This window comes from Cherax quadricarinatus, chromosome 53 (assembly GCF_038502225.1).
Source record: "Cherax quadricarinatus isolate ZL_2023a chromosome 53, ASM3850222v1, whole genome shotgun sequence".
NCBI classification, from domain to species: domain Eukaryota; kingdom Metazoa; phylum Arthropoda; class Malacostraca; order Decapoda; family Parastacidae; genus Cherax; species Cherax quadricarinatus.
Genome location: NC_091344.1, coordinates 23,505,026 through 23,530,061, shown reverse-complemented (window position 1 = coordinate 23,530,061; position 25,036 = coordinate 23,505,026). Strand labels below are relative to the sequence as shown.

At 45.6% G+C, this 25,036-nt stretch overlaps 1 protein-coding gene and 1 pseudogene across 1 annotated transcript in view; both read right to left on the bottom strand.

Annotated features, from left to right (window-relative positions):
• LOC138854247 (glutamate receptor ionotropic, delta-2-like) overlaps window positions 1-4,992 on the bottom strand; it is a 46,221-nt pseudogene extending 41,229 nt beyond the window's left edge.
• Window positions 4,993-8,195: 3,203 nt separating this feature from the next.
• The window catches only part of LOC138854246 (glutamate receptor ionotropic, delta-2-like), a 29,592-nt gene continuing 12,751 nt past the window's right edge, over window positions 8,196-25,036 (bottom strand). The window contains exons 9-14 of the mRNA XM_070096264.1: window positions 24,466-24,628; window positions 22,150-22,364; window positions 17,307-17,432; window positions 13,503-13,651; window positions 12,450-12,809; window positions 8,196-8,643 (exon numbers count right to left, since the gene is read on the bottom strand). Coding sequence (XP_069952365.1) covers window positions 8,196-8,643; window positions 12,450-12,809; window positions 13,503-13,651; window positions 17,307-17,432; window positions 22,150-22,364; window positions 24,466-24,628 — 1,461 coding nt within the window. The remainder of the gene's footprint in view (window positions 8,644-12,449; window positions 12,810-13,502; window positions 13,652-17,306; window positions 17,433-22,149; window positions 22,365-24,465; window positions 24,629-25,036) is intronic.

The following is a 25,036-nucleotide window of genomic DNA, read 5'->3' as shown; positions in this document are numbered from 1 at the left end:
TTATAGAGAATAAACTTGATTTGATTTGATTTGAGGGACTGATCACCACATCTCTTTTACACAGTCTTCACATTATGTCCTTGTATTTGTACTGATACAGCCACTGGCTGGCGAAACGTCTACAAAGAATGATACCCAGATGTTTCACATGTGTCTAATTCTACAATTCGACTACTGCTGCTTCTGTTCCTTTGCGTGAAATCTTTTTTCATCTCTGTATCGAGTAAAAACGCAGCAACGCTTAGGCCTTTCATTCGTGTGTTTTATGTAAATAAAACTCACATTGCGCCTTACGGCATTGCTTTAAAGACGTTTCATCTCTGGCAGACGAAACGTCTTCAAGACAAAAATGCCATAACCCTCGTTAAGTGTTTTATATCTGAACATACTGTGCATTACCAAGGTATTTAATACTTGCTCTCCTCTCGTATATACGGTACTGACTACCTTACCTTCGTGTGTTAGTGTGACTAGTTAATGGATATTTGTGTACTTTATTCTGGTATTTACCCACCATTTTGCTTCACTTACGAGGAAGTGTGTTGGCAGTAGCCACAGGTGCTGCAACCTTGAAGACAACTTCCAGGAAGAGAGAAAGGAGGTGGGGGGTCAGTCTTCCCTCCATGTTAGAGGCAAAAAATGAACTTCCTCGATGATAAGAAGCCTTGTAAAGTTTTTTACAGAGGGGGAAGAGCTAGGTGGTGATGGCTTGATCGCCAGGGGAGAAAAAAAAAAAACCTCTTTGACTTGAGGTTTTCGTCTTAGTAGAGCCGGACGTGTGTTGAGCCACAGGTGTTCTTGCAGGATCTGCCACACGACAACGGCTGCTTGTCTGTCACTGACCTCTGTAGACAGCTACGAGCCTGCTCACGCAAGCGTTCACCGTAATGCACCGTGCATAAGAGGACCTTGTTATTCCAGCCCACGCGCAATAGTGGCTCGAAGGTGCCTGCAACTACAGGCAAGTTGAACTTCAGCGCCTATAAATATAAAAATAAAGCATTTATTACACTATAGAGGTAAACGAAAAAAAAATTTCTTCCTTTCTTTGCATTTGTAAGATGCCAAACGAATGACTTGTGTCCTACTGCACATGGCACTGAGGACAACTTACTGGCACTCTGAGCTGGTCATTGCGACACGGGCATCAATAATAGCTTGCAATGACTTGAAAAATCTTGATAAGACCATAAGGAACACTGCAGAAGGCCTAATGGCCCATACAAGGCAGGTTTCAGTTAATGTTGTCATTCTGCCATACTGCGCCTCAGACATACTCAACACTCACCGTTATCGAACATTAAAATGGTATAAAATACCGACAGGTTGTTAGGTAGGACACATATGCAACAGTTAGGTATCTTTATTTCGAAACGTTTCGCCTACACAGTAGGCTTCTTCAGTCGAGTACAGAAAAGTTGATAGAAGCAGAAGAGACTTGAAGACGATGTAATCAGTCCATCACCCTTAAAGTTTTGAGGTGGTCTTAAAGTTTTGAGGTGGTTAGTCCCTCAGTCTGGAGAAGAGCATTGTTTCATAGTCTGAAACAATATGGAGTTGAAGTGACAGGATGGAGCCTTATATAGCGCCAGGAGGTGAGACGTAGGTCACTAGTAGAAGTAAGAACGCAGATGTTGGGAGGTCAGGTCCCTCTCAAATCCAGCCGTTCTCACTAGTAGAGGTTGTCGAAGTTGATTGCAGGTCTGTACCAAGATACCCTTGTGTTGCAGTATCTGACAGATTGAACATTAAAATGGTATAAAATACCGACAGGTTGTTAGGTAAGACACATATACAACAGTTAGGTGTCTTTATTTCGAAACGTTTCGCCTACACAGTAGGCTTCTTCAGTCGAGTACAGAAAAGTTGATAGAAGCAGAAGAGACTTGAAGACGATGTAATCAGTCCATCACCCTTAAAGTTTTGAGGTGGTCAGTCCCTCAGTCTGGAGAAGAGCATTGTTTCATAGTCTGAAACAATATGGAGTTGAAGTGACAGGATGGAGCCTTATATAGCGCCAGGAGGTGAGACGTAGGTCACTAGTAGAAGTAAGAACGCAGATGTTGGGAGGTCAGGTCCCTCTCAAATCCAGTCGTTCTCACTAGTAGAGGTTGTCGAAGTTGATTGCAGGTCTGTACCAAGATACCCTTGTGTTGCAGTGTCTGACAGATTGAACATTAAAATGGTATAAAATACAGACAGGTTGTTAGGTAAGACACATATGCAACAGTTAGGTATCTTTATTTCGAAACGTTTCGCCTACACAGTAGGCTTCTTCAGTCGAGTACAGAAAAGTTGATAGAAGCAGAAGAGACTTGAAGACGATGTAATCAGTCCATCACCCTTAAAGTTTTGAGGTGGTCAGTCCCTCAGTCTGGAGAAGAGCAGGTTAAATGTACATGCGTACCTTTTCCCACACCTGGAGACAGGTTAAATGTACACGTGTACCTTTCCCCACACCTGGAGACAGGTTAAATGTACACGTGTACCTTTTCCCACACCTGGAGACAGGTTAAATGTACACGTGTACCTTTTCCCACACCTGCAGACAGGTTAAATGTACACGTGTACCTTTTCCCACACCTGGAGACAGGTTAAATGTACACGTGTACCTTTTCCCACACCTGCAGACAGGTTAAATGTACACGTGTACCTTTTCCCACACCTGGAGACAGGTTAAATGTGCATGTGTACATTTTCCTACACCTGCAGACAGGTTAAATGTACACGTGTACCTTTTCCCACACCTGGAGACAGGTTAAATGTACACATATACCTTTTCCCACACCTGGAGGCGGGTTAAATGTACATGTGTACCTTTTCCCACACCTGGAGACAGGTTAAATGTACACGTGTACCTTTTCCAACACCTGGAGACAGGTTAAATGTACACGTGTGCCTTCCCCCACACCTGGAGACAGGTTAAATGTACACGAGGACCTTTCCCCACACCTGGAGACAGGTTAAATGTACACGAGTGCCTTTTCCCACGCCTGGAGACAGGTTAAATGTACACGAGGACCTTTTCCCACACCTAGAGACAGGTTAAATGTACACGAGGACCTTTTCCCACACCTGGAGACAGGTTAAATGTACACGAGTGCCTTTCCCCACACCTGGAGACAGGTTAAATGTACACGTGTACCTTTTCCCACACCTGGAGACAGGTTAAATATACACGTGTACCTTTTCCCACACCTGGAGACAGGTTAAATGTACACGTGTGCCTTTCCCCACACCTGCAGACAGGTTAAATATACACGTGTACCTTTTCCCACACCTGGAGACAGGTTAAATGTACAAGTGTACCTTTCCCCACACCTGGAGAGAGGTTAAATATACACGTGTACCTTTTCCCACACCTGGAGTCAGGTTGAAGCGTAACAAATCAGAGAACAGCGTCTCACTATCAAAATTTAAGAGAAACAAATTGAAGTGCATCTCGTGGCCGCATCCAGACTTAGAAAACTTATCTGTATGCAGAAACACTTATTATTTGAACATTTTAACTCCGCGACTGGTCAGATTTAAAGGAATAACAGTAATGTTTTGAGATAAATAATGCTTGTTTTATGGTTGTGGGTGCCTTGATGCTGGTGATGGGTGCCTTGATGCTGGTGATGGGCGCCTTGATGCTGGTGATGGATGCCTTGATGCTGGTGATGGGTGCCTTGATGCTTGTGATGGGTGCCTTGATGCTAGTGATGGGTGCCTTGATGCTGGTGGTGGGTGCCTTTGTTATTGCTGTTCTTGCTGCTGAACAGCAGTTAGTGCCGATGAAGGTAGCGTTAGTAGCAATGATACGGCCGTGGACTAGTTTGGCTTTAATTGGATAGGAGTGAGTACACAACAGGCAGTGTGAGGGAGTGACTGCAAGCCAGTCCGTGGAGGGGGAGCACTTGTGTCTATCAAGTGGGTCGGCCTCGGAGTGAGAGCGAATGGGCTCAGCCTCCCACTGACCTGGGTGAGCCTACAGAGGGCAGCACCTAAATGCCGCAAAATATGAACTAGTCAGAGCAGACGGCTAGGCTGTGTGTTCTGACAGTACAGGCTGTCTACATTTGCTCGGCCACGCACCTCGCGTCGTCCTGACGCGACAATACTGGTGGGCCCGTAGGTATAAAGGAATTACTTACACTAGCTACCCCAGAGAGGGACTGGCTTTCGCTCACTTGTAAATCAAAAATGGACATAACAATGCAACTAAAAAAAAAAACTCTCCCATCCAGGGGAAGAGAAAACTGGTTTGCCCGCTCTGATTCACTGAGGAGAGAGTCCGGAGATGTCAGCACTGGAACTAAAATCTTCTATATACAGGTTGTCCACAGGGCTGAACATCAGTTGACCACTCGTCTACGAATGTTGTTGCACCCTCACATCTGCAAACAATGACTGACAGTAGCATTTCCTAAGGTGTGACATGTGACTCAGAGGGCAGCACTGCCCTGACCGTAATACAGGCTCTTTTTTTTTATATAAAAACACTGGGCGCACATACCTACAATAATACTATATCCATGGAATTCATTACACTCTGGGTACCCTTCTAAAAGTATTTACATAATTACATGATGTTGTCCACCCTGACTCCATTATCGACTAGCTATACAATGTGTGTGCATTTATACCCATTTCTGCAAGCAAACAAGTAGCATAACTAGCGTAGGAGTCAGACAAGTCAGTAGGTACGTCAATGTCACAGAAATGTACTGTTGTCCTGGGTCGCAGGCCATAAGTATGGAGCCTTACTGGGCCGTCTTCCGTAACAGTAGTAGTGGGAGAAGGGATAGATGGGTTGTCCCTAGCAGTGGTCTGATTGTGGTGTTGCAACGCACGTGACTCCAGCTCTGCTTCGGTCTGCACATGGTCCACATACTTCGTATGTAGACAGCCTGTACTGTCTGCACAGACAGCCAATGCTGTCTGCCAACTTAGTTCATATTTTGCGCCACTCAAGTGTTGCCTTCTGTAGCCAGGCCTCTCGGTGGGCATGCCAGCCTGCTGGCCCTTGCCACGCTCTCACTCACACAGCGGTCTAGCAGCAAGACACAAGTACTAGTAGCTCTCTCTCATGGGATGGCCCTGCCCAGGCCATGGGCATAAACACACAAGCCTGTGTACCCACCACTACTTAACAATAAAGTAAGAAGCCTCCGAAGACGTATCATTTACTCCCCGCTACCAGACCAAACAAATAATCCTTTCTATAAATGGTGGCAGCGGTGGTCGCAGCAGTTGTTTGCCCAGAGAGAGGAAGGAGAGGTATGAAGTCATCTTCACTTCATCATCCCATACAACAAGCATCCGTCTCTCAACAAGTTATCCTGATGTCGTGTCTGCACGTTTGAGCATCCAGACGCAGGTACAAGCAGGATCCAGCCGAAATTTGCCGAAATTCTCTGAGAATTGTAAGTGACCCCACGCTACAGCGTCCCACACTGTTTCTCAAGTCACGCGTTCAGCATCACTTGTATGTTGCTGTCGTTGTTCAGCTCAGCACAGCTGTTTCAGCAGGCCAGAGGTGAGCTTTGTGGTGATTTCTGCGTCCAGTGTGTTTCCCTGTGTTTGTGGGTGGGAGAGAAGGGGAGGAAGTGGCCGTTCCTCACCTTGCCCATGCTCGCCCTACTCACGCTCACCCGTCTACCATACACTCACCACTGCCCCACTCCCTCTGCTGTGTTTTCTGCTGTTTTTCGTGTGATTCATTGCCAGAGCTGTGTATCCGAGTGCCCGAGGCCACCCGAAGCTACGTGGATCAGCATGCCACGTAGATCACGACACCACGTGGATCACGACGCCATGTTGGGTGTGGGTGATGTCACGTGTATCTATAAGCCACATGAGTTACCAGATGTCCCAGGCCACATGCTGTGGTCTGCTGCCCGCATCACATTGACGTCACCGACGATGCTGCCCGACTTCATGATGTCACGATGTCTGCCTGGCATCACCTCACGATGTCTGCCTGACGTTACCTCGAGATGTCTGCTGACGTCATCACGCCTGACATCACAAGATGTCACCATCGAGTGTTTCAGTAATTATTTCAGTATTGTCGAGAAGATTGAGAGAAGATATATGTCGTGTGTTAATTAATTCATCTCAGTCAGTGTTCTCACATGTTAGTGTACCATATGTACCGCGGTGTGTTTAAAGTTTCCGTGTGTCCAGTGAGGTCTGAGCCAGACCTGAGTAGCACCACTGTGCTAAGTCACCCGATGTGACCAGTGCGTTTGACAGCTGATGTCAAGACAGCCCTGAGTGACCGAGCCCTCTTGTACAGAAAGCTTTTATGCTCGTCGCTCGTGATGTTCTGCAGAATCATACCTGCTACGATTCCCATCGAGATTTGTTTCACTTCACCTCCAGACCGTCAGAGCACAGTTATATGTAGAGAAACAAGTCTGGGGACGCTTAGACTAACCTCTGCTATAACTCCAACTGCCGAGAGAATGATACTCGCCAAGCTGCAGTTAGCCACTGTCGGCAGGCGCTGTGTCAGCCTCGTGTCACAAGCTTCAGTGAGCAGCCTGCGCAAAGATGATGTCACTTTGACTGCTAGCTCGCTCACTGCAGTCTGGTGTATGATGTTACAACTCCCAGATGTTTCGCCCAGTCGTCTCTGCCACGACTCGCTCCACAACTCGCTCCACACTCGCCGGCAGTGACAACCCAGCGACAGTACCAGTCGAGAAGTGTCCTCCTGAGTCGCTTGCCAGAAGTCCTGCCCAGTTGCCGAGTTTTGTCGACGCCTCACTCTAGGGCACCAGCATGTCGTGCCCCAGGTTGAGTGAAAACCTGCAGCGACTCCTACGATGAGATGACTGCTTCACCGTTCTAGAGGAGACCGTACCCTGTTATGTCACAGCTCAGCCACAGCGATGTCTCCTGTGTGGCAGTATCTGTCCAGACGCAGGAAGGCATGCAGTGATGCCCTTCGACGCTCATTGCCTATGACCACGATGATTAGCACACCACACATGTTTTTTTCTTCCCTCCCTGTAGGAAGTTTCTTTTCCATGTTCATATGTATATACATGTACATGTTTTTTTATTTTGTGTTCTGTGCCCTGTTCCTACGAGAGAGAGACCGAGCTCCTTTTACCACCAGTATTGTGGCGTCGGGACGACGTGCGGTAGGTGGCCGAGCATATGTAGACAGCCTATACTGTCTGCACAGCTTAGTTCATATTTCGTGACACTCAAGTGTTGCCCTCTGTAGCCAGGCCTCTCGGTGGGCACGCCAGCCTGCCGGCCCTTGCCACGCTCTCACTCACACAGCGGCCTAGCAGCAAGACACAAGTACTAGTAGCTCTCTCTCGTGGGATGGCCCTGCCGGGGCCATGGGCACAAACACAAATGCATGTGTACCCTCCACTACTTAACAATAAAATAAGAAGCCTCCGAAGACATATCATTTACTCCCCACTACCAGACCAAACAAATAATCCTTTTTATACCTTGATGCTGGTGATAGGTGCCTTGATACTGATGATGGGTGCCTTGATGCTGGTGATGGGAGCCTTGATGCTGGTGATAGGTGCCTTGATGCTGGTTATGGGTGCCTTGATGCTGGGGATGGGTGCCTAGATGCTGGTGATGGGTGCCTTGATGTTGGTGATGGGTGCCTTGATGCTGGTGATGGGTGCCTATATGCTGGTAATGGGTGCCTTGATGCTTGTGATGGGTGCCTTGATGCTGGTGATGGGTGCCTTGATGCTGGTGATGGGTGCCTTGATGCTGGGGATGGGTGCCTTGATGCTAGTGATGGGTGCCTTGATGCTGGAGATGGGTGCCTTGATGCTGGTGATGAGTGCCTTGATGCTGGTGATGGGTGTCTTGATGCTGGTGATGGGTGCCTTGATGCTGGTGATGGGTGCCTTGATGCTGGTGATGGGCGCCTTGATGCTGGTGATGGGCGCTTTAATGCTGGTGATGAGTGCCTTGATGCTGGTGATGGGCGCTTTGATGCTGGTGATGAGTGCCTTGATGCTGGTGATAGGTGCCTTGATGCTGGTGATGGGTGCCTTGATGCTGGTGTTGAGTGCCTTGATGCTGGTGATGGGTGCGTTGATGCTGGTGATATGTTCCTTGATGCTAGTGATGGGTGCCTTGATGCTGGTGATGGGTGCCTTGATGCTGGGGATGGGTGAATTTATGTTGGTGATGGGTGCATTGATGCTAGTGATTGGTGCCTATATGCTGGTAATGGGTGCCTTGATGTTGATGATGGGTGCCTTGATGTTGGTGATGGGTACCTTGATGCTAGCGATGGGTGCCTTGATGCTGGTGATGGGTGTCTTGATGCTGGTGATGGGTGCCTTCGTGCTGGTGAGGGGTGCCTTCATGCTTGTGATGGGTGCCTTGGTGCTGGTGATGGGTGCCTTGATGCTAGTGATGGATGCCTTGATACTGGTGATGGGTGCCTTGGTGCTGGTGATGGGTGCCTTGATGCTGGTGATGGATACCTTGGTGCTTGTGATGGGTGCCTTGATGCTGGTGATGGGTGCCTTGGTGCTGGTGATGGGTGCCTTGATGCTAGTGATGGGTGCCTTGATACTGGTGATGGGTGCCTTGGTTCTGGTAATGGGTGCCTTGATGCTAGTGATGGGTGCCTTGGTGCTGGTGATGGGTGCCTTGATGCTGGTGATGGGTGCCTTGATGCTGGTGATCGGTGCCTTGGTGCTGGTGATGGGTGCCTTGACGCTGGTGATTGGTGCCTTGGTGCTGGTGATGGGTGCCTTTATGCAACACACACACACACACACACACACACTGTAGGTCCCCGCAACACACACACACTGTAGGTCCCTGCAACACACACACACACACACTGTAGGTCCACGCAACACACACACACACTGTAGGTCCCCGCAACACACACACACTGTAGGTCCCCACAACACACACACACTGTAGGTCCCCGCAACACACACACACTGTAGGTCCCCGCAACACACACACTATAGGTCCCGCAACACACACTGTAGGTCCCCGCAACACACACTGTAGGTCCCCGCAACACACACACACACTGTAGGTCCCAGCAACATACACAATGTAGGTCCCCGCAACACACACTGTAGGTCCCCGCAACACACACACACTGTAGGTCCCCGCAACACACACACACTGTAGGTCCCCGCAACACACACACACTGTAGGTCCCCGCAACACACACACTGTAGGTCCCCGCAACACACACACACACACACTGTAGGTCCCCGCAACACACACAGTGTAGGTCCCCGCAACACACACACACTTTAGGTCCCTGCAACACACACACACAGTGTAGGACCCCGCAACACACACACACACACTGTAGGTCCCCGCAACACACACACACACACACTGTAGGTCCCCGCAACACACACAGTGTAGGTCCCCGCAACACACACACACGCTTCAGGTCCCCGCAACACACACACACACATTGTAGGTCCCCGGAACACACATACACTGTAGGTCCCCGCAACACACACAGTGTAGGTCCCCGCAACACACACTCTGTAGGTTCCCACAACACACACAGTGTAGGTCCCCGGAACACACACACACTGTAGGTCCCCGCAATACACACACTGTAGGTGCCCACAACACACACACTGTAGGTCCCCGCAACACACACACTGTAGGTCCCCACAACACACATACACTGTAGGTTCCCGCAACACACACACTGTAGGTCCCCGCAACACACACACTGTGGGTCCCCGCAACACACACACTGTGGGTCCCTGCAACACACACGCACACTGTAGGTCCCCGCAACGCACTCGCAGTGTAGGTCCCCGCAACACACACACTGTGGGTCCCCGCAACAAACACTGTAGGTCCCCGCAACACACACACACTGTAGGTCGCCGCAACACACACACTGTGGGTCCCCGCAACACACACACACACACACTGTAGGTCCCCGCAACACACACACTGGGTCCCCGCAACACACACACTGTGGGTCCCCGCAACACATACACACACTGTAGGTCCCCGCAACACACACACTGTGGGTCCCCGCAACACACACACACTGCAGGTCCCTGCAACACACACACTGTGGGTCCCCGCAACACACACACACACACACTGTAGGTCCCCGCAACACACACACTGTGGGTCCCTGCAACACACACACACACTGTAGGTCCCCGCAACACACACACTGTGGGTCCCCGCAACACACACACACACTGTAGGTCCCCGCAACACACACACTGTAGGTCCCCGCAACACACACACTGTAGGTCCCCGCAACACACACACAATGTAGGTCCCCGCAACACACACACTGTGGGTTCCTGCAACACACACACTGTAGGTCCCCGCAACACACACACACACTGTAGGTCTCCGCAACACACACTGTAGGTCCCCGCAACACACACACACTGTAGTTCCCCGCAACACACACACTGTAGGTCCCCGCAACACACACACTGTAGGTCCCCGCAACACACACACTGTAAGTCCCTGCAACACACACTGTGGGTTCCCGCAACACACACACTGTAGGTCCCCGCAACACACACACTGTGGGTTCCCGCAACACACACACTATAGGTCCCCGCAACACACACACTGTAGGTCCCTGCAACATACACACTGTAGGTTCCCGCAACACACACACACTGTAGGTCCCCGCAACACACACACTGTAGGTCCCCGCAACACACACACTGTGGGTTCCCGCAACACACACACTGTAGGTCCCCGCAACACACACACACTGTAGGTCCCCGCAACACACACACTGTAGGTCCCCGCAACACACACACTGTAGGTCCCCGCAACACACACACTGTGGGTCCCCGCAACACACTCACACACTGTAGGTCCCCGCAACACACACACTGTGGGTCCCCGCAACACACACACACACACTGTAGGTCCCCGCAACACACACACTGTGGGTCCCCGCAACACACACACACTGTAGGTCCCCGCAACACATACACTGTAGGTCCCCGCAACACACTGTGGGTCCCCGCAACACACACACTGTAGGTTCCCGCAACACACACACTGTGGGTTCCCGCAACACACACACTGTGGGTTCCCGCAACACACACAGTTGATACCTAGGATATAGGATATTATAACAAAAAAAACTACTTGCAGAATGCACTCTTAGTAGTTTTATTCAGTGCTTGAAGTGCCAAACAAACACGACTCCAGGAAAACAATGTAAATGAAATTATTTTGTAAGCATTGACAGATGTTCTGAGCGGTGTCACCCCCGGGGACCGATGGGGAGGTGGTAGGTGTCCACGGGGGTACCCATGGGGTAATGACCTGGGGGCACGAGCCACACATGATGCAAAATAACTCCTGAGGGGAGAAGTTGAAATGTAACTCTAGGCCCTTTCATGTTGCAATCAACACATCATCAGGAGCTTGCAATGGTGCAGAAATAGAGTGGGAATCCAGGATGATCCTTTCATGTGATGGCGTCCAGTCGTTCTTCCTCCTTCATCTCAATGTTTACGTTCCTTCTTTTCTGAGATGAAAGAAAACGGGAAAGTAAATCAGTTTTTTTTAAGTTAACGCAAGCGGAGACTATGTCAAAATGTTGTTGAAAAAGACATTTAAGTACCTTTCTTGCACAACATTTAAGTACAGTTCAGGACATTTATTAGAGGAACGTATAGCCACGAGTGACTTCTTCAGTCCTGATACAGATTCAGCAGGTGTAGTGGAGAAAAAGTATTTGTGGTGGTCAGTCCCTCAGTCTGATTATGTCAGAAGAGTTCAGCTCCATGGAGCTGAACTCTTCTCCAGGCTGAGTAAGTAAGTAAGTAAGTAAGTAAGTAAATTTATTCAGGTATACACAATACAGTTACATAGAATTATCATACATAGCAGGACTGACCACCTCAAATATTTTTCTCCAAGGTTGTTGGACTGATTACATCACCTTTATTTCACTACTACACCTGCTACCTCTGTATTTGACTGATGAAGCCTACTGTGTAGGCGACAAGTTACATCAAAAAAGATACCGAACTGTTGTACAGGTGTCTTAATCATCAACTTCTCGGTATTTTATACCATTATCAACATAACCTTCACTTATATTGACTCTTTATCTTTATAATAAGATTTGTTATGAACTTAAACTGCACAGTCGTGGTCACCACAAATTATAGTTGACTCTCAGACTAAAAATACTCGTAAATGTTTTATAATGATTTCGTGTGAATTAAGTCGTTCCAAATAATGAAATGTTAGCTTGAAATTATATAGCCAGATGAACTTTCTGGAAGTTATATTAAGAAAAATACTAAATGTAATGTGTAATTGAGGTTAAAATCAGAGGAAAAACAGGCCCCTCAAGGTTTTTTCATGCTAGTGAGGGGTTTTAATCCCCTTCCTTAGATCGATTCTTTGTGCCTCCCAAGCATTTAGTGCTTCCCCATAAATATAACAATAATGTTCCATAAGACATGAGCCATATCATACAATAAATTTTAGTAGTGAGTAAAACGACTGCGGTAATACCCTGGTCAGAGCGGTGGCCAGCGTGGTGGTCAGGGTGGTGGTCTGAGTGGTGGTCAGGGTGGTGGTCAGGGTGGTGGTCAGAGATGATCCAGAACCTTCCCCAGACTACAGTGTCAGCGAGGTGGATCAGGAGAGCCAGGCAGGCACCCACACCCAGGATAAAGAAGTGACCAACGAAGTTCTTCAGCTGGAGAGGCTTGGGAGCCCAGGGACCAGACACCCTCCCTGCTGTACACTTGTTGGCTCTGGGCCAGTATTGCTGCCTCCACTTGTTGAACAGTCCGGACTGTGCCATTTTGAGAATCCTGATGAAATAGTTCATTAACATTATAACTTATTAAGCTTTCGAAATACCGGGGCCCAGTTCCTGGACCCATTATGTGCCTCTGTTATCTTTTGACTAGCGCCGCCAGCATGGGTCTGGGGTGCATAATAAAGCAATAAAACCAATGAAAAATTTAACGTGTTGAGATGGTAAACAAAGACGAAGAGGATATACTTAGGGTTATTAAGCAAGGATAACCCAGCCAGGTAGAGCACAAGTAACCCACTGACTTAGCAACTGACAGGACCCGAGTCAAATACTGGCAGGAAAGGAATAGACAAGTGACCTAATTCCTGTTACTCGGCAGTAACTCTTTTTAAGCACAGATCATTACATAGTGCTATCCTATATATATATATATATATATATATATATATATATATATATATATATATATATATATATATATATATATATATATATATATATATATATATATATATATATATATATATATATATATATATATATATATATATATATATATATAATCACACACACGCACGGAGAGAGAGAGAGAGAATTGCAGTGTAGGCAGACACTGTATACAGTCTCTTTTTGCACCGTTTCTGTCTGAGAGTGAACTTCCTTATATCATCGACAAAGAGTTCACTGCAGTCGGATCTTCCACTATACATGCTTGTCATTCACTCTTCACTGACCGGCTACTCACTCGGCATTGAAGAGCTGGAGGTATATTGAGTTTTGCTGAAGTATCCAGCCGAAGCCGCTGCTGAAGAAGTACTGATTGACTTGTGCCAGACGACACTGCTTGGTGGCCTGGTAATCCTCCTCCATAGCGAAGTCAAGCCAAGATTTTTCCTTGTCAGGGAAAAGTTTTTTGAGGCGGCAACTTTGCTTTTTTTGGAATTTATTAGTGTACGTTGCAGGGATACGCAAATATATTGTTAGTCAGATCTTTTGTTTACTAAGGAGTTCATTCATCACAGTTTGTCTAGAAGATAGAATAAGAGCAGGGAAAGGAATCAGATACGTGGAGAGAGGATACAAAAAGAGCCAGGGCAGTAGATGAGGAGAATCAGTAAGGGACAGTGGGAAGCAGAGAGACACAAATAACCCGCACATAGGACAGAGGAGCTTACGACGACGTTTTGGTCCCACTTGGACCATTTACAAAGTCACACAGACACAAAAGAGTAAGGAAGCCAGTGTATATAAGTGAAGGAGACAGGGACGGGACAAAGAGAGGTAGAAACAGAAGTAGTGATAGTGAAAATATTGTGTGGGAGAGTCGAACCTGAGGAATAAACCACGAGGATGACAATATAAAAGTTGCGATGATAATGGTATACAATACCGACAAGTTGATAAGTAAGACACATGTTCAAAAAAATAGGAACAAAGATACCTAACTGCTGCACATGTGTCTTATCAAGGTAAACGTTCCACATAGTATGCACTTGGTATCTGCAGGCATGGGAAATCTGGAAAAACAGATGGGACGTGCAACTATGACCACCCTAGAAAATGCCGTGCCCATATGACAACAGGAAAATGCAAACTCCCTTCCTGTAAGCTTTTTCACCCTGAAATGTGTCCCTCTTCAGTACAGGAAAGACTGTGCTATAACTTAAATTGCCAGGCACACCATCTAAAGGGGACAAAAAGATACAAAACATCCAGGCCATGGGAAAACCTGAGTAGCCACAGCCACTCAAGAGGAAGAGGTTTTTTTTGTGCCAGGAAGAAAAAAAAACTGGCAGGAAATGGCAGAAATCGTACATCAAATCCAGTCATTCCTGGAGTGGAACCACAGTCGATGGCCTCCACTCCAAACCAACAGATACAGATACTAATGCCGGAACCCCCCCCCCCCTTAGTACCAACAATACCACCAGTCCGATGACATTCTTCTTTGCAAATATACAGGGTCTAAAGCCAGCAACAAACAACAAAATACCTTTCATCCGTGGACTGCTTGCAGAGGCAAAGGCAAAGGCAATGTTCGTGGCTTTCACTGAGACCCACATAAAGGATCACTTGGACAACGAAATATGGATCCCAGGTTGCAACCTATACAGATGCGACAGAGTGAACAGGCAAAAAGGGGGGGATGGGTTGGCCTGTACATTGCAGAGTCACTTGTGTGCACCAAATTCAACTTCAATAACAAAAACATAAAGTGGGACCAAGTAAACCAAATCCTAACTGATATAAGCTGGGAAGATATACTAAGCAACACAGACCCCAACTTATGCCTACAACAGATTAACTCGGTGGCGCTCGATGTATGCACAAGGCTTATTCCTCTAAGAAAAAGGAGGAGTAGATGTAAAATAGAAAGGGACAGGCGCTCTCCTTACAGGCGACGGAAAAGAATAACAGAGCGGCTAAAAGAGGTCAATATATCTGAAAGGCGTAGGGAGACACTGGTCAGAGAAATAGCAAGCATCGAACTTAAGCTAAAGGAATCTTATAGGAGTCAGGAATCGCGGGAAGAACTAAAAGCCATAAATGAAATCGAAAGAAACCCAAAGTATTTCTTCTCCTATGCCAAATCAAAGTCGAGAACAACGTCCAGTATTGGGCCCCTACTTAAGCAAGATGGGTCCTACATAGATGACATCAAGGAAATGAGTGAGCTACTCAAGTCCCAATATGACTCAGTTTTTAGCAAGCTGCTAACCAGACTGAGAGTCGAAGATCAAAATTAATTTTTTATGAGAGAGCCACAGAATTTGGTAAACACAAGCCTATCTGATGTTATCCTGACGCCAAATGACTTCGAACAGGCGATAAATGACATGCCCAAGCACTCTGCCCCAGGGCCAGACTCATGGAACTCCGTGTTCATCAAGAACTGCAAGAAGCCCCTATCACGAGCTTTTACCATCCTATGGAGAGGGAGCATGGACACGGGGGTCGTCCCGCAGTTACTAAAAACAACAGACATAGCCCCACTCCACAAAGGGGGCAGAAAAGCAACAGCAAAGAACTACAGACCGATAGCACTAACATCCCATATCATAAAAATCTTTGAAAGGGTCCTAAGAAGCAAGATCACCACCAATCTAGAAACCCATCAATTACACAACCCAGGGCAACATGGGTTTAGAACAGGTCGCTCCTGTCTGTCTCAACTATTGGATCACTACGACAAGGTCCTAGATGCACTAGAAGACAAAAGGAATGCAGATGTAATATATACAGACTTTGCAAAAGCCTTCGACAAGTGTGACCATGGCGTAATAGCGCACAAAATGCGTGCTAAAGGAATAACGGGAAAAGTCGGTCGATTGATCTATAATTTCCTCATTAACAGAACACAGAGAGTAGTAGTCAACAGAGTAAAGTCCGAGGCAGCTACGGTGAAAAGCTCTGATCCACAAGGCACAGTACTTGCTCCCATCTTGTTCCTCATCCTCATATCTGACATAGACAAGGATGTCAGCTACAGCACCCTGTCTTCCTTTGCAGATGACACCCGAATCTGCATGACAGTGTCTTCCATTGCAGACACTGCAAGGCTCCAGGAGGACATCAACCAAATCTTTCAGTGGGCTGCAGAAAACAATATGAAGTTTAACGATGAGAAATTTCATTTACTCAGATATGGCAAACACGAGGAAATTAAATCGTCATCAGAGTACAAAACAAATTCTGGCCACAAAATAGAGCGAAACACCAACGTCAAAGACCTGGGGGTGATCATGTCGGAGGATCTCACCTTCAAGGATCATAACATTGTATCAATCGCATCTGCTAGAAAAATGACAGGATGGATAATGAGAACCTTCAAAACTAGGGATGCCAAGCCCATGATGACACTCTTCAGGTCACTTGTTCTATCTAGGCTGGAATATTTCTGCACACTAGCAGCACCTTTCAAGGCAGGTGAAATTGCTGACCCAGAAAATGTACAGAGAACCTTCACGGCGCGCATAACGGAGATAAAACACCTCAATTACTGGGAGCGCTTGAGGTTCCTAAACCTGTATTCCCTGGAACGCAGGCGGGAGAGATACATGATTATATACACCTGGAAAATCCTAGAGGGACTAGTACCGAACTTGCACACGAAAATCACTCACTACGAAAGCAAAAGACTTGGCAGACGATGCAACATCCCCCCAATGAAAAGCAGGGGTGTCACTAGCACGTTAAGAGACCATACAATAAGTGTCAGGGGCCCGAGACTATTCAACTGCCTCCCAGCATACATAAGGGGGATTACCAATAGACCCCTGGCAGTCTTCAAGCTGGCACTGGACAAGCACCTAAAGTCGGTTCCTGACCAGCCGGGCTGTGGCTCGTACGTTGGTTTGCGTGCAGCCAGCAGTAACAGCCTGGTTGATCAGGCTCTGATCCACCAGGAGGCCTGGTCACAGACTGGGCTGCAGGGGCGTTGACCTCCGGAACTCTCTCCAGGTAAACTCCATTTATGGAAGGGCAGGACGAGTGGATATAAGGACCAACAGATATGAGGTATAAGGACAAGCAGGTATAAGGTGCATACCTTAATAAAGGCAATGTGTTTTGTCAGCACGGCTTCGAGTCCCTGGCGGTCAGTCTGCGCCAAAAGGTCAGGTCGTTTCTTCAACAAACGACCAATCTTGTAGTAAGTACTTGGAGGCTCGGCACTCTGTAAGTCAACGAACAGGTTTAGCCCTTAGCTTTAATAATAATAATTATAATAATAATAATAATAATAATAATAATAATAATAATAATAATAATAATAATAATAATAATAATAATAATAATAATGAAAGTTATTTAACTTCACTTTAAAAAACAGAACACTGTATTGTCGCGTTGGTTAAATTTATAAGGTGCTAAACCCGTGTGAGGTTATTCAGCTCAAAGAGCAGCTACGTGGTTCATGGTTCTAATCCGAAGGATCCAATTGTAAGTGAAAGTGGTTAGAACCAGGTATATGGTATCAAGTTGTGGAAATGACACTTATACAGCCACTTAATACATTTATGGGAAAATTGTGTGGTCTCAGTGGTAGTAACCAGTTACCAGTCTCAGTAGTAGTAACCAGTTACCAGTAACCTGTCCGTTGACTCAACGACCAACCGTCTTGAGTCACGGTCTTTCATATTGTGCTGAGCTGACACTAATTCAAAAGACCCACTACGGGGTACTGGCCAGCCGGCTAGTCAGTTTTACGAGTGTAGCCAAGGAGATAGGTACGGCTGCGGGCTCTGTCCACATATCAGTAATTATACGTATAACAGCCTACGTGAGTATTTCTACCCTAATCCACGTATCGAACTCCCACATGATAAATGGTGACAGCGGCGTGGAGCGTGGATTTACGTTTTTAAGGGTAATTCAAGGCGTTTGAAGACTGTTGTGAGTAGCCGGCAGGGTCAAAGGTGAATGCCCTCCCCTCACACCCTCCAGCCAGCAGCTTATACCCTCACTCACTACCTACTGCCTGCAAGCCTGTTGCAGCCGTTTCAAGCTTCCTGGCTTAGTTCGTGTGCTAATTGCTTCAATCTCCGAGGGGTTGACCCGGATTTTGCAATTAAGCCAGTCAGTAAGCCAGACTGTGGAAGTGAACGCCAGTCAGCCTATCATCCAGCCTGTCTCCTGTCATCCAACTGCTCCTCCGTGCTTTGTGCATCGTTACCCGTCTTCCAGTCATCCATTCTCGTGGGGTAAGCCAGTCAGCCAACCCAGCTTCTAACCCAGCTGAGAGAGAGAAGTAAGCCACGCAGTAAGAAGTAAGCCAAGCTCCTCTGAGGTGTTGTTTATATCGCTTTGTGCTCCCTGTTGGATGCTAAGAGTGGTTTTTTTTTACCATTCCTGTGGCATAGAGTGGGTTGTTAGCCATCTTCGTGGGTGAGTGGGGTGCGCGGCAGACCCCCAGCGTCCCCCCCACCACATTCTCCCACCACCCGGGGTGCGCGGCAGTACCCCAGCGAGAGTCATACCCACCACTCTCCCACCACCACCAGCCATCCACCCATATACTTGTGGTTGTTTGCACCCTTGTACCGGGTCCTAGTACTGTTTTGGCTCACATAATTGGTCAAGAGATTGTAGCTGGTGCCAACGAGATAAAGCCAGTTATGTGAGTTCGCCTAGAAAGCACATTCTTCACGACAACAGTGCGAGTGGAAGAGGAAGCACCGCCCGCCCACAGGACAATATCTTCGCCCCACCACCAGTACTCACCGCCAGTCTACTACTCCAGACTCCAGTGATAATTTTCTTAGACATTTTTCTTGCATTTAAAGACATTTGCGAGTGTGAGACATTTATAGTAAATTGCTTGTGTACTCTAAACCTTGTGTTTTTTTCAGTGTAAACGCAGTATTTCTTTAACTCAGTATTTTTCCAATATTTTTCAGTGTTTTCACTTATCTTATATTATTTTATTCTGTGTTTTTCATTTTGCTACTCGTCTGTAGTAAGTATTATTGTGTAGTGTACCAGTCAGTCACTCTGTGTGAAGCGATTCATTTTTTTTTATTGTATTCTTTCAGCGTTGTATTCTCAGTATATCATTGTATTTCATGCAGTGATATTCACCCCAGTATACCACATTTTCCATTTATTTCTATGTGTGTCATTTTTTTCGTATGCCAACAGTGTCTCATTTCTCTAATTTTTTCGCAGACTGTGTACCATTATTTTTGCCAGCAAATTTTTGTTGTATCAGTCACAGCAGGAATTTGTTGTAAGAATAAATTAATACTGTTGGGTGCTCCGTCACTGTAAGTGTTATATTCCCTGTTTTGTTCCTGTGTTTTATTTTTTTTTGTAATTCTTGAACAAATTCACTCTTGATGCAATTTCAATTACTTTTAACGTAAAGTGTTTTTCTTACTCTGTTTGAGTAAATTGTTTTGTCTAATTTACAATTAAGAGTTAAAGTGTTCAATTAGTTTATTTTTTTGGTCTTCATATTTTAATTCATTATTTTACCTGAGTTTTCCCAGTGACACTTTATTACTGCAGTGATTGTTTCTACACCTTATTTTGTTGCACTTGTTCTGAAGTGAATTATTTTTGAACTTGTTCTGCAGTGAATTATTTTCTTTTATTGATATCTTATGAATTATATTTTAATTTTGTCTATGCATTCTTAGAAAATATTTAAAATTTCCCAGTTTACAATTTAGTAATTTTATTTTACACTTTCACATTGATTTAAAATTTTAATTAATTAATTTCTTTATTAGCAAGAGTAAAGACAGCTCATTTTGCATTTAATTCAGTCTCCAGTAATATTTTTACTTGTATATTTCAATGTAAATTTTTTTATTTTTGCCAATAGTCCTTTAAATTGAGTTTTCATTCCTCTTGCAGTGTATTTAAACATTATTCTGCAGAATTAGTTGTATATCTTTTCATTTCAATTCTAGAATTTTATATCATTTTTATTGTTCATTATTTTTGCCTTATGTCCTTGAGTAAGTTCCCTGAGATCATGTCCCAGTCACTTTTGAATGTTCACTTAGTGTATCATGCCAGTCAAAGTCAATATGATTCAGTCCACAGTACCAACATTCCCTTACTCACTGAAAGACAATACCTAGCCTTTGAGCAATGTGTTTGTTCTCACAGCTTGTATCTGAGATTTGTTAAAGTGCTGCGAAATGTGAAGTTCAGATTAAGTTCCTATAGATCCGTGAATTACTTATTAACGTAGCCGAGCGGTCAGGCACTAGTAATACTGTCACTCCTGTCTGGACTCCAGCCACAATATCATGCACGCATGATAGTGCTCTACTATCCTTGCGATGGCGACTTGTTCAAGTATTCGTTCCTTCCCAGGGGACGCTTTGAGAAGAACTTTACTTGCAACGAGTTATGCCATCTCTTGCTGATGCCACAAGCCGTGCAGAAAGACGTTTCTGTGGTTAGTGTGCTCACTTGAGTGTTGTTGTTGTCCCTTGTGTTTCAGATTGTGATCCCATCCTAGTTGACAGTAATCAGTGCATTGTAAGAAGTTATTTCTCGAGTAACTTCCACGTTGTTAAAGTTTGTAAGTGTAGTTTCTTTATTGCTGATACCTCGTGTCACTGTGTGCGACTCAGATTGAATATCAGCATTGTTCACCATGTTCATTTCTTTTCTCCTGTGCTTGCAGTTTGAGATAGTAGATTCGTTCTCCCTTGCTCATATTGCGTGTTATAGCGTTAATTTTTTTCAACCGGGGGGAGTCATCCACTCCACCGAGTTTGTTCATTCCTCCAGTAAGAAAGAACCGATCCCTTGTGTTCTGGTGATTCGATTCCTGCTCCAGGAAGATCTTATTCTGACTGTGAAGCCACCAGCTCCCATCAGTGACTTTCTCATGAACCAAGAATTACTGTATCGAACAGCCGAGTTGGGTACTCCTAGCAGAAGAGTATACCAGTTAGTAATTCCACAGTCACTAGTGAATGTAGCCTTACAGCTAGTTCACGATGTACCAGGTGTTGCACACCCTGGTATGGATCGTTCAGTAAAACAAGCCAGATTGAAATACTTTTGGCCTCGAATGGCAACTGATATTTCTGAGTATGTTAGGAAATGTAGTGTCTGCATGCAACATAAAGGTAATGCTAATGGTCCTAATCCAATCCAAGTGTATCCAACTACTAGCGAACCTTGGGAAAGAGTTGCGCTAGATTTGTTAACTAATTTCCAATGTTCCCTCCAAGGTAACAAACATCTGTGTGTTATGGTAGAAGTGAATTGCAACATATCCAAAACATCCTGGGGAAGAGGATTAATAATCCAATCGTAAATGTTAATCCTTTGTGTTGATAATCCGGATAAAATCTTCATTTTTTAATCCCCAGGTTTGCTAATCGCGGCTCAGCCTCTGCTTAGGCAGACTTTACAAAACCAACGCAAGGAAAATCATGTGAAGTTTTTGTAGTTTAATTAAGAAATCTACAACGAGGCAGTTGAAAACTTCGTTTTACCAAGCAGTCAAAAATTTAAAAAAAAATATATACTATGCGAGTAATTTTTTTTTTTAATTCTGAGCGAGACGCTTTCAGAATCGGGTGATTTGTAGCCAAGTGATTAATTTGTGCCAATCGAGACGTTTTAGGAAGCTTTCTTACAACTGCTGCCCCTGTTCACCTAGCTGTAAATAGGTACCAGGATACTGATTGTCCTGATTATACACTAGAAGCATTGATTTCCTATTGTTAGTTGATGGGTAAGACGCGTGTGCAACACTTGGTATCTTTATTGACGAAATTATTGGCCTGTGCTGCGGACTTCATCAGTTGAATGCAAGGAGACGGCAGGCAAAGCGGAAAGGTAGTCTGAGGTAATCAGTCAGGCTTTTAGCTTTGCTGGAACATAATCTATTAGCAAGTACAAACAGTTAGTACACGCACCGAGAAGAGGGCGTCGTGTGATGTACTGATCCTGTAAGTCCAGAGTACCTTGTCCTGGTTAGCCAGTTCTTCCAGAGAATTGATAAGGTTGGTCTTACGAGGTACTGTTAGGAAGGCGATCAGCGTGCTGGTGTAGGCGTAGATGACGACGACCGAGAAGATGCACCATACTCCATACAGCAGCCGCACCGGCTCTGTCTGCCGCATGCGGCCGTCTGTCATGTAAGGGGGTAATGGAACGAAATGATAATTGGGGTTTATGGGAGTAAGGGAGTCAGTAGGCAGGGAAAAGGCAGGAGAGGTGAGTCGAGTGACGCGTGGCGTAGGTAGGTAATGACAGGTCAGTGGTGACGACCACGAGACTCTCATTTACTCTACACTACTCACTAACATATGCCTCGCCCACTCTTCACTCATATATAAACATAATAAAATATAAGAAATAGAAATACAGTAACGGGGACAGTGAATATTACTATTCTACTCAAACACAGTTTATTAAGTCCTTGTACAATAATATATTTGGGAACAGGAAAACATTATTGGGGTTTAGATAAATGGGGTGGTACACGTAAGCAGTGAGACAGGGAATACAATCAACTTGACGAAAATGAATATAACTTACAATATGGTTCAGAGGACAGTTCGTCACAGGAACTAAGCCACAGGTCCCATGACCTACACAGCACGAGTACTGCTCCAAGCCAGTACTCTGCCCAATGTCTCCAACAGTCTCCTCCAGAGACTTCAGCAGCCTTCTCCCGAGCCCTGCACCCCAGCAGCAACTCAGCTCGAAGTCTCTCTGCTCAGAGCTCTGCACCCAGGCCAGAGCTCTGCACGAATCTCCCTACTCAGCTGTTCCTTTGGCTTTTATTGTCCCGAGATCACCCCCACAATGAGATGTGCACACGTGGTGTTGATCTGACGCCGAGGTCTGACGCCGTCCAGAACAAACGACCTCAGTCTTAAGCCGAAAAGGCGTGGCTGACAGACGTTTGCCAAGGCAAGGTGTGACCATATAATTGGTTAAATTAGGTCTCCCCAGAGACCTCACAAGCCCAGCTGAACTACATCACATCTGCACGACACAATAAATGGTTCATAAAACTGACAAGATGATAAAATAGACACCTGTACAACACTTGGGTATCTGTATTGTGGAAATGTTTCGTCACACAGTGGCTTCATCAGTCCAATACAAAGAATGGGTGAAGATCAGAAGGAGTTTGAGGTAATCAGTCCCTTAACCTGGAGTCGACGTAATCAGTCTATCAATCTTTTGAAGACTGATAAATTTAGCGCTCACGGTGGACTTTATAAAGCTCACTGTATGGGAGAAACGTAGTGAATAAAGGAACAAATTATGATACATTTGTGTATATCTCTTTATTATCAGGACTCGTACAACCATTCTCACTCATACACAAATGCACACAGGAGAGAGAAGCTTATAACGTCTACTTAAGCTCCTCTCTCCCATGTGTGAGTTATTTGTATATTGTTCAAGTCACGGTATTGTGCCTCTTTGTTCTTTGATCTCATTCGTTTCCATCTAATCTACCTTTAAAGCTAATAATTAAGATATGGGATCTGAAAATGCTTTTTGTTAGTAGTGCAAACGCGGTTTCATCTCTTGGTTATAGGTTTAGATGAGGACTAGAAGCAACTCACACGAACATCCTGGAACAGGAGGTACTAAAGAAAGCCTATTGGCCCAGAATCAAAAGGTCAAACTCACCACCCAAAAGCCTTACTAAAATCCAAATAAACAATATCAAATTCTTTATCATCAAGAGCTTCAAAAGCTTTACTGAAGAACGTTAGTAAATTAGTTAGGCAGGAACGGCCCCTCGTGAGTCCATCTTGAGTACCAGTCACTCCATCCAGACGACCCTGGAGGCTTGCCAAAGAATTGGATTCAGTAATACTACTTGGCAGAAGATTTCACACTTCCATTATCATTAATGACGCTTATCATGAGGAGTAATGAGAGAAATAGATCGTAAACAAGTTACTGAAATGTCGCTGGGTATGGGAATGTTTGTAACTGACCTGAGGCAACGAATCAACGTTTTCTTAATTGGTGCGTATTACCCGACAAGCTGATGAATAAGACATGTCACATTTGTATTCGACTGAAGAAACCTACTGATTAGACGACACCTTTCGGCATAGAGATATCCAAGTGTTGGACATATCTTATTCATCAACAGACTCAACCTACCCTCCAGAAGAGGTAACAAAACTTCCAAAACATGCAGGATTTTCATTATCCCACCACCTAGGAAGGGGTGAAGCTACAGCTATGGGACTCACTCTGCATTACGAGGCTGATGGCACACTCCCACACGTATTTGTGGATCGGGTACGGAGGCCCGTTCATGGAGTGCGGGTACAGCACAGGCAGCTTTCCTACGTTAGCCAGCATCCACAGGCACGGACCCACCAGCAGGATACTACCCACGATCCCAATCCACACCTTTCCACCGTAAGGACAGAAACAAATAGAAGATTAACTTTATAATTCATTGGAAAATGTTAAACCCTTGAGGGTTATAACAGTCTCTGGGGAGAACAGAGGAGCACTGAAGAACTACTGGCTCATGCTAGGCAGATTGAGACACTTATGCAACATAGGGGAAACTTTATTGAAGAAACATTTCGCCGCATAGTAGCTTCATCGGTCCAATACAAAGTAGAAGGGTGTAAGGAGAGGAGGAGTTTGAGGTAATCAGTCCCTCAGCCAGGAACCGATGTGTTCAGTCCATCAATCTTGTAGAAAATACAGCATATGGTCGGAGAAGTGACTTATATACTGTACTCGGGAGAGTCTTAGCAGGAGGCGGGATCACAGAGGAACCATCCACTAGTGTAAGTAAGTCTTCGT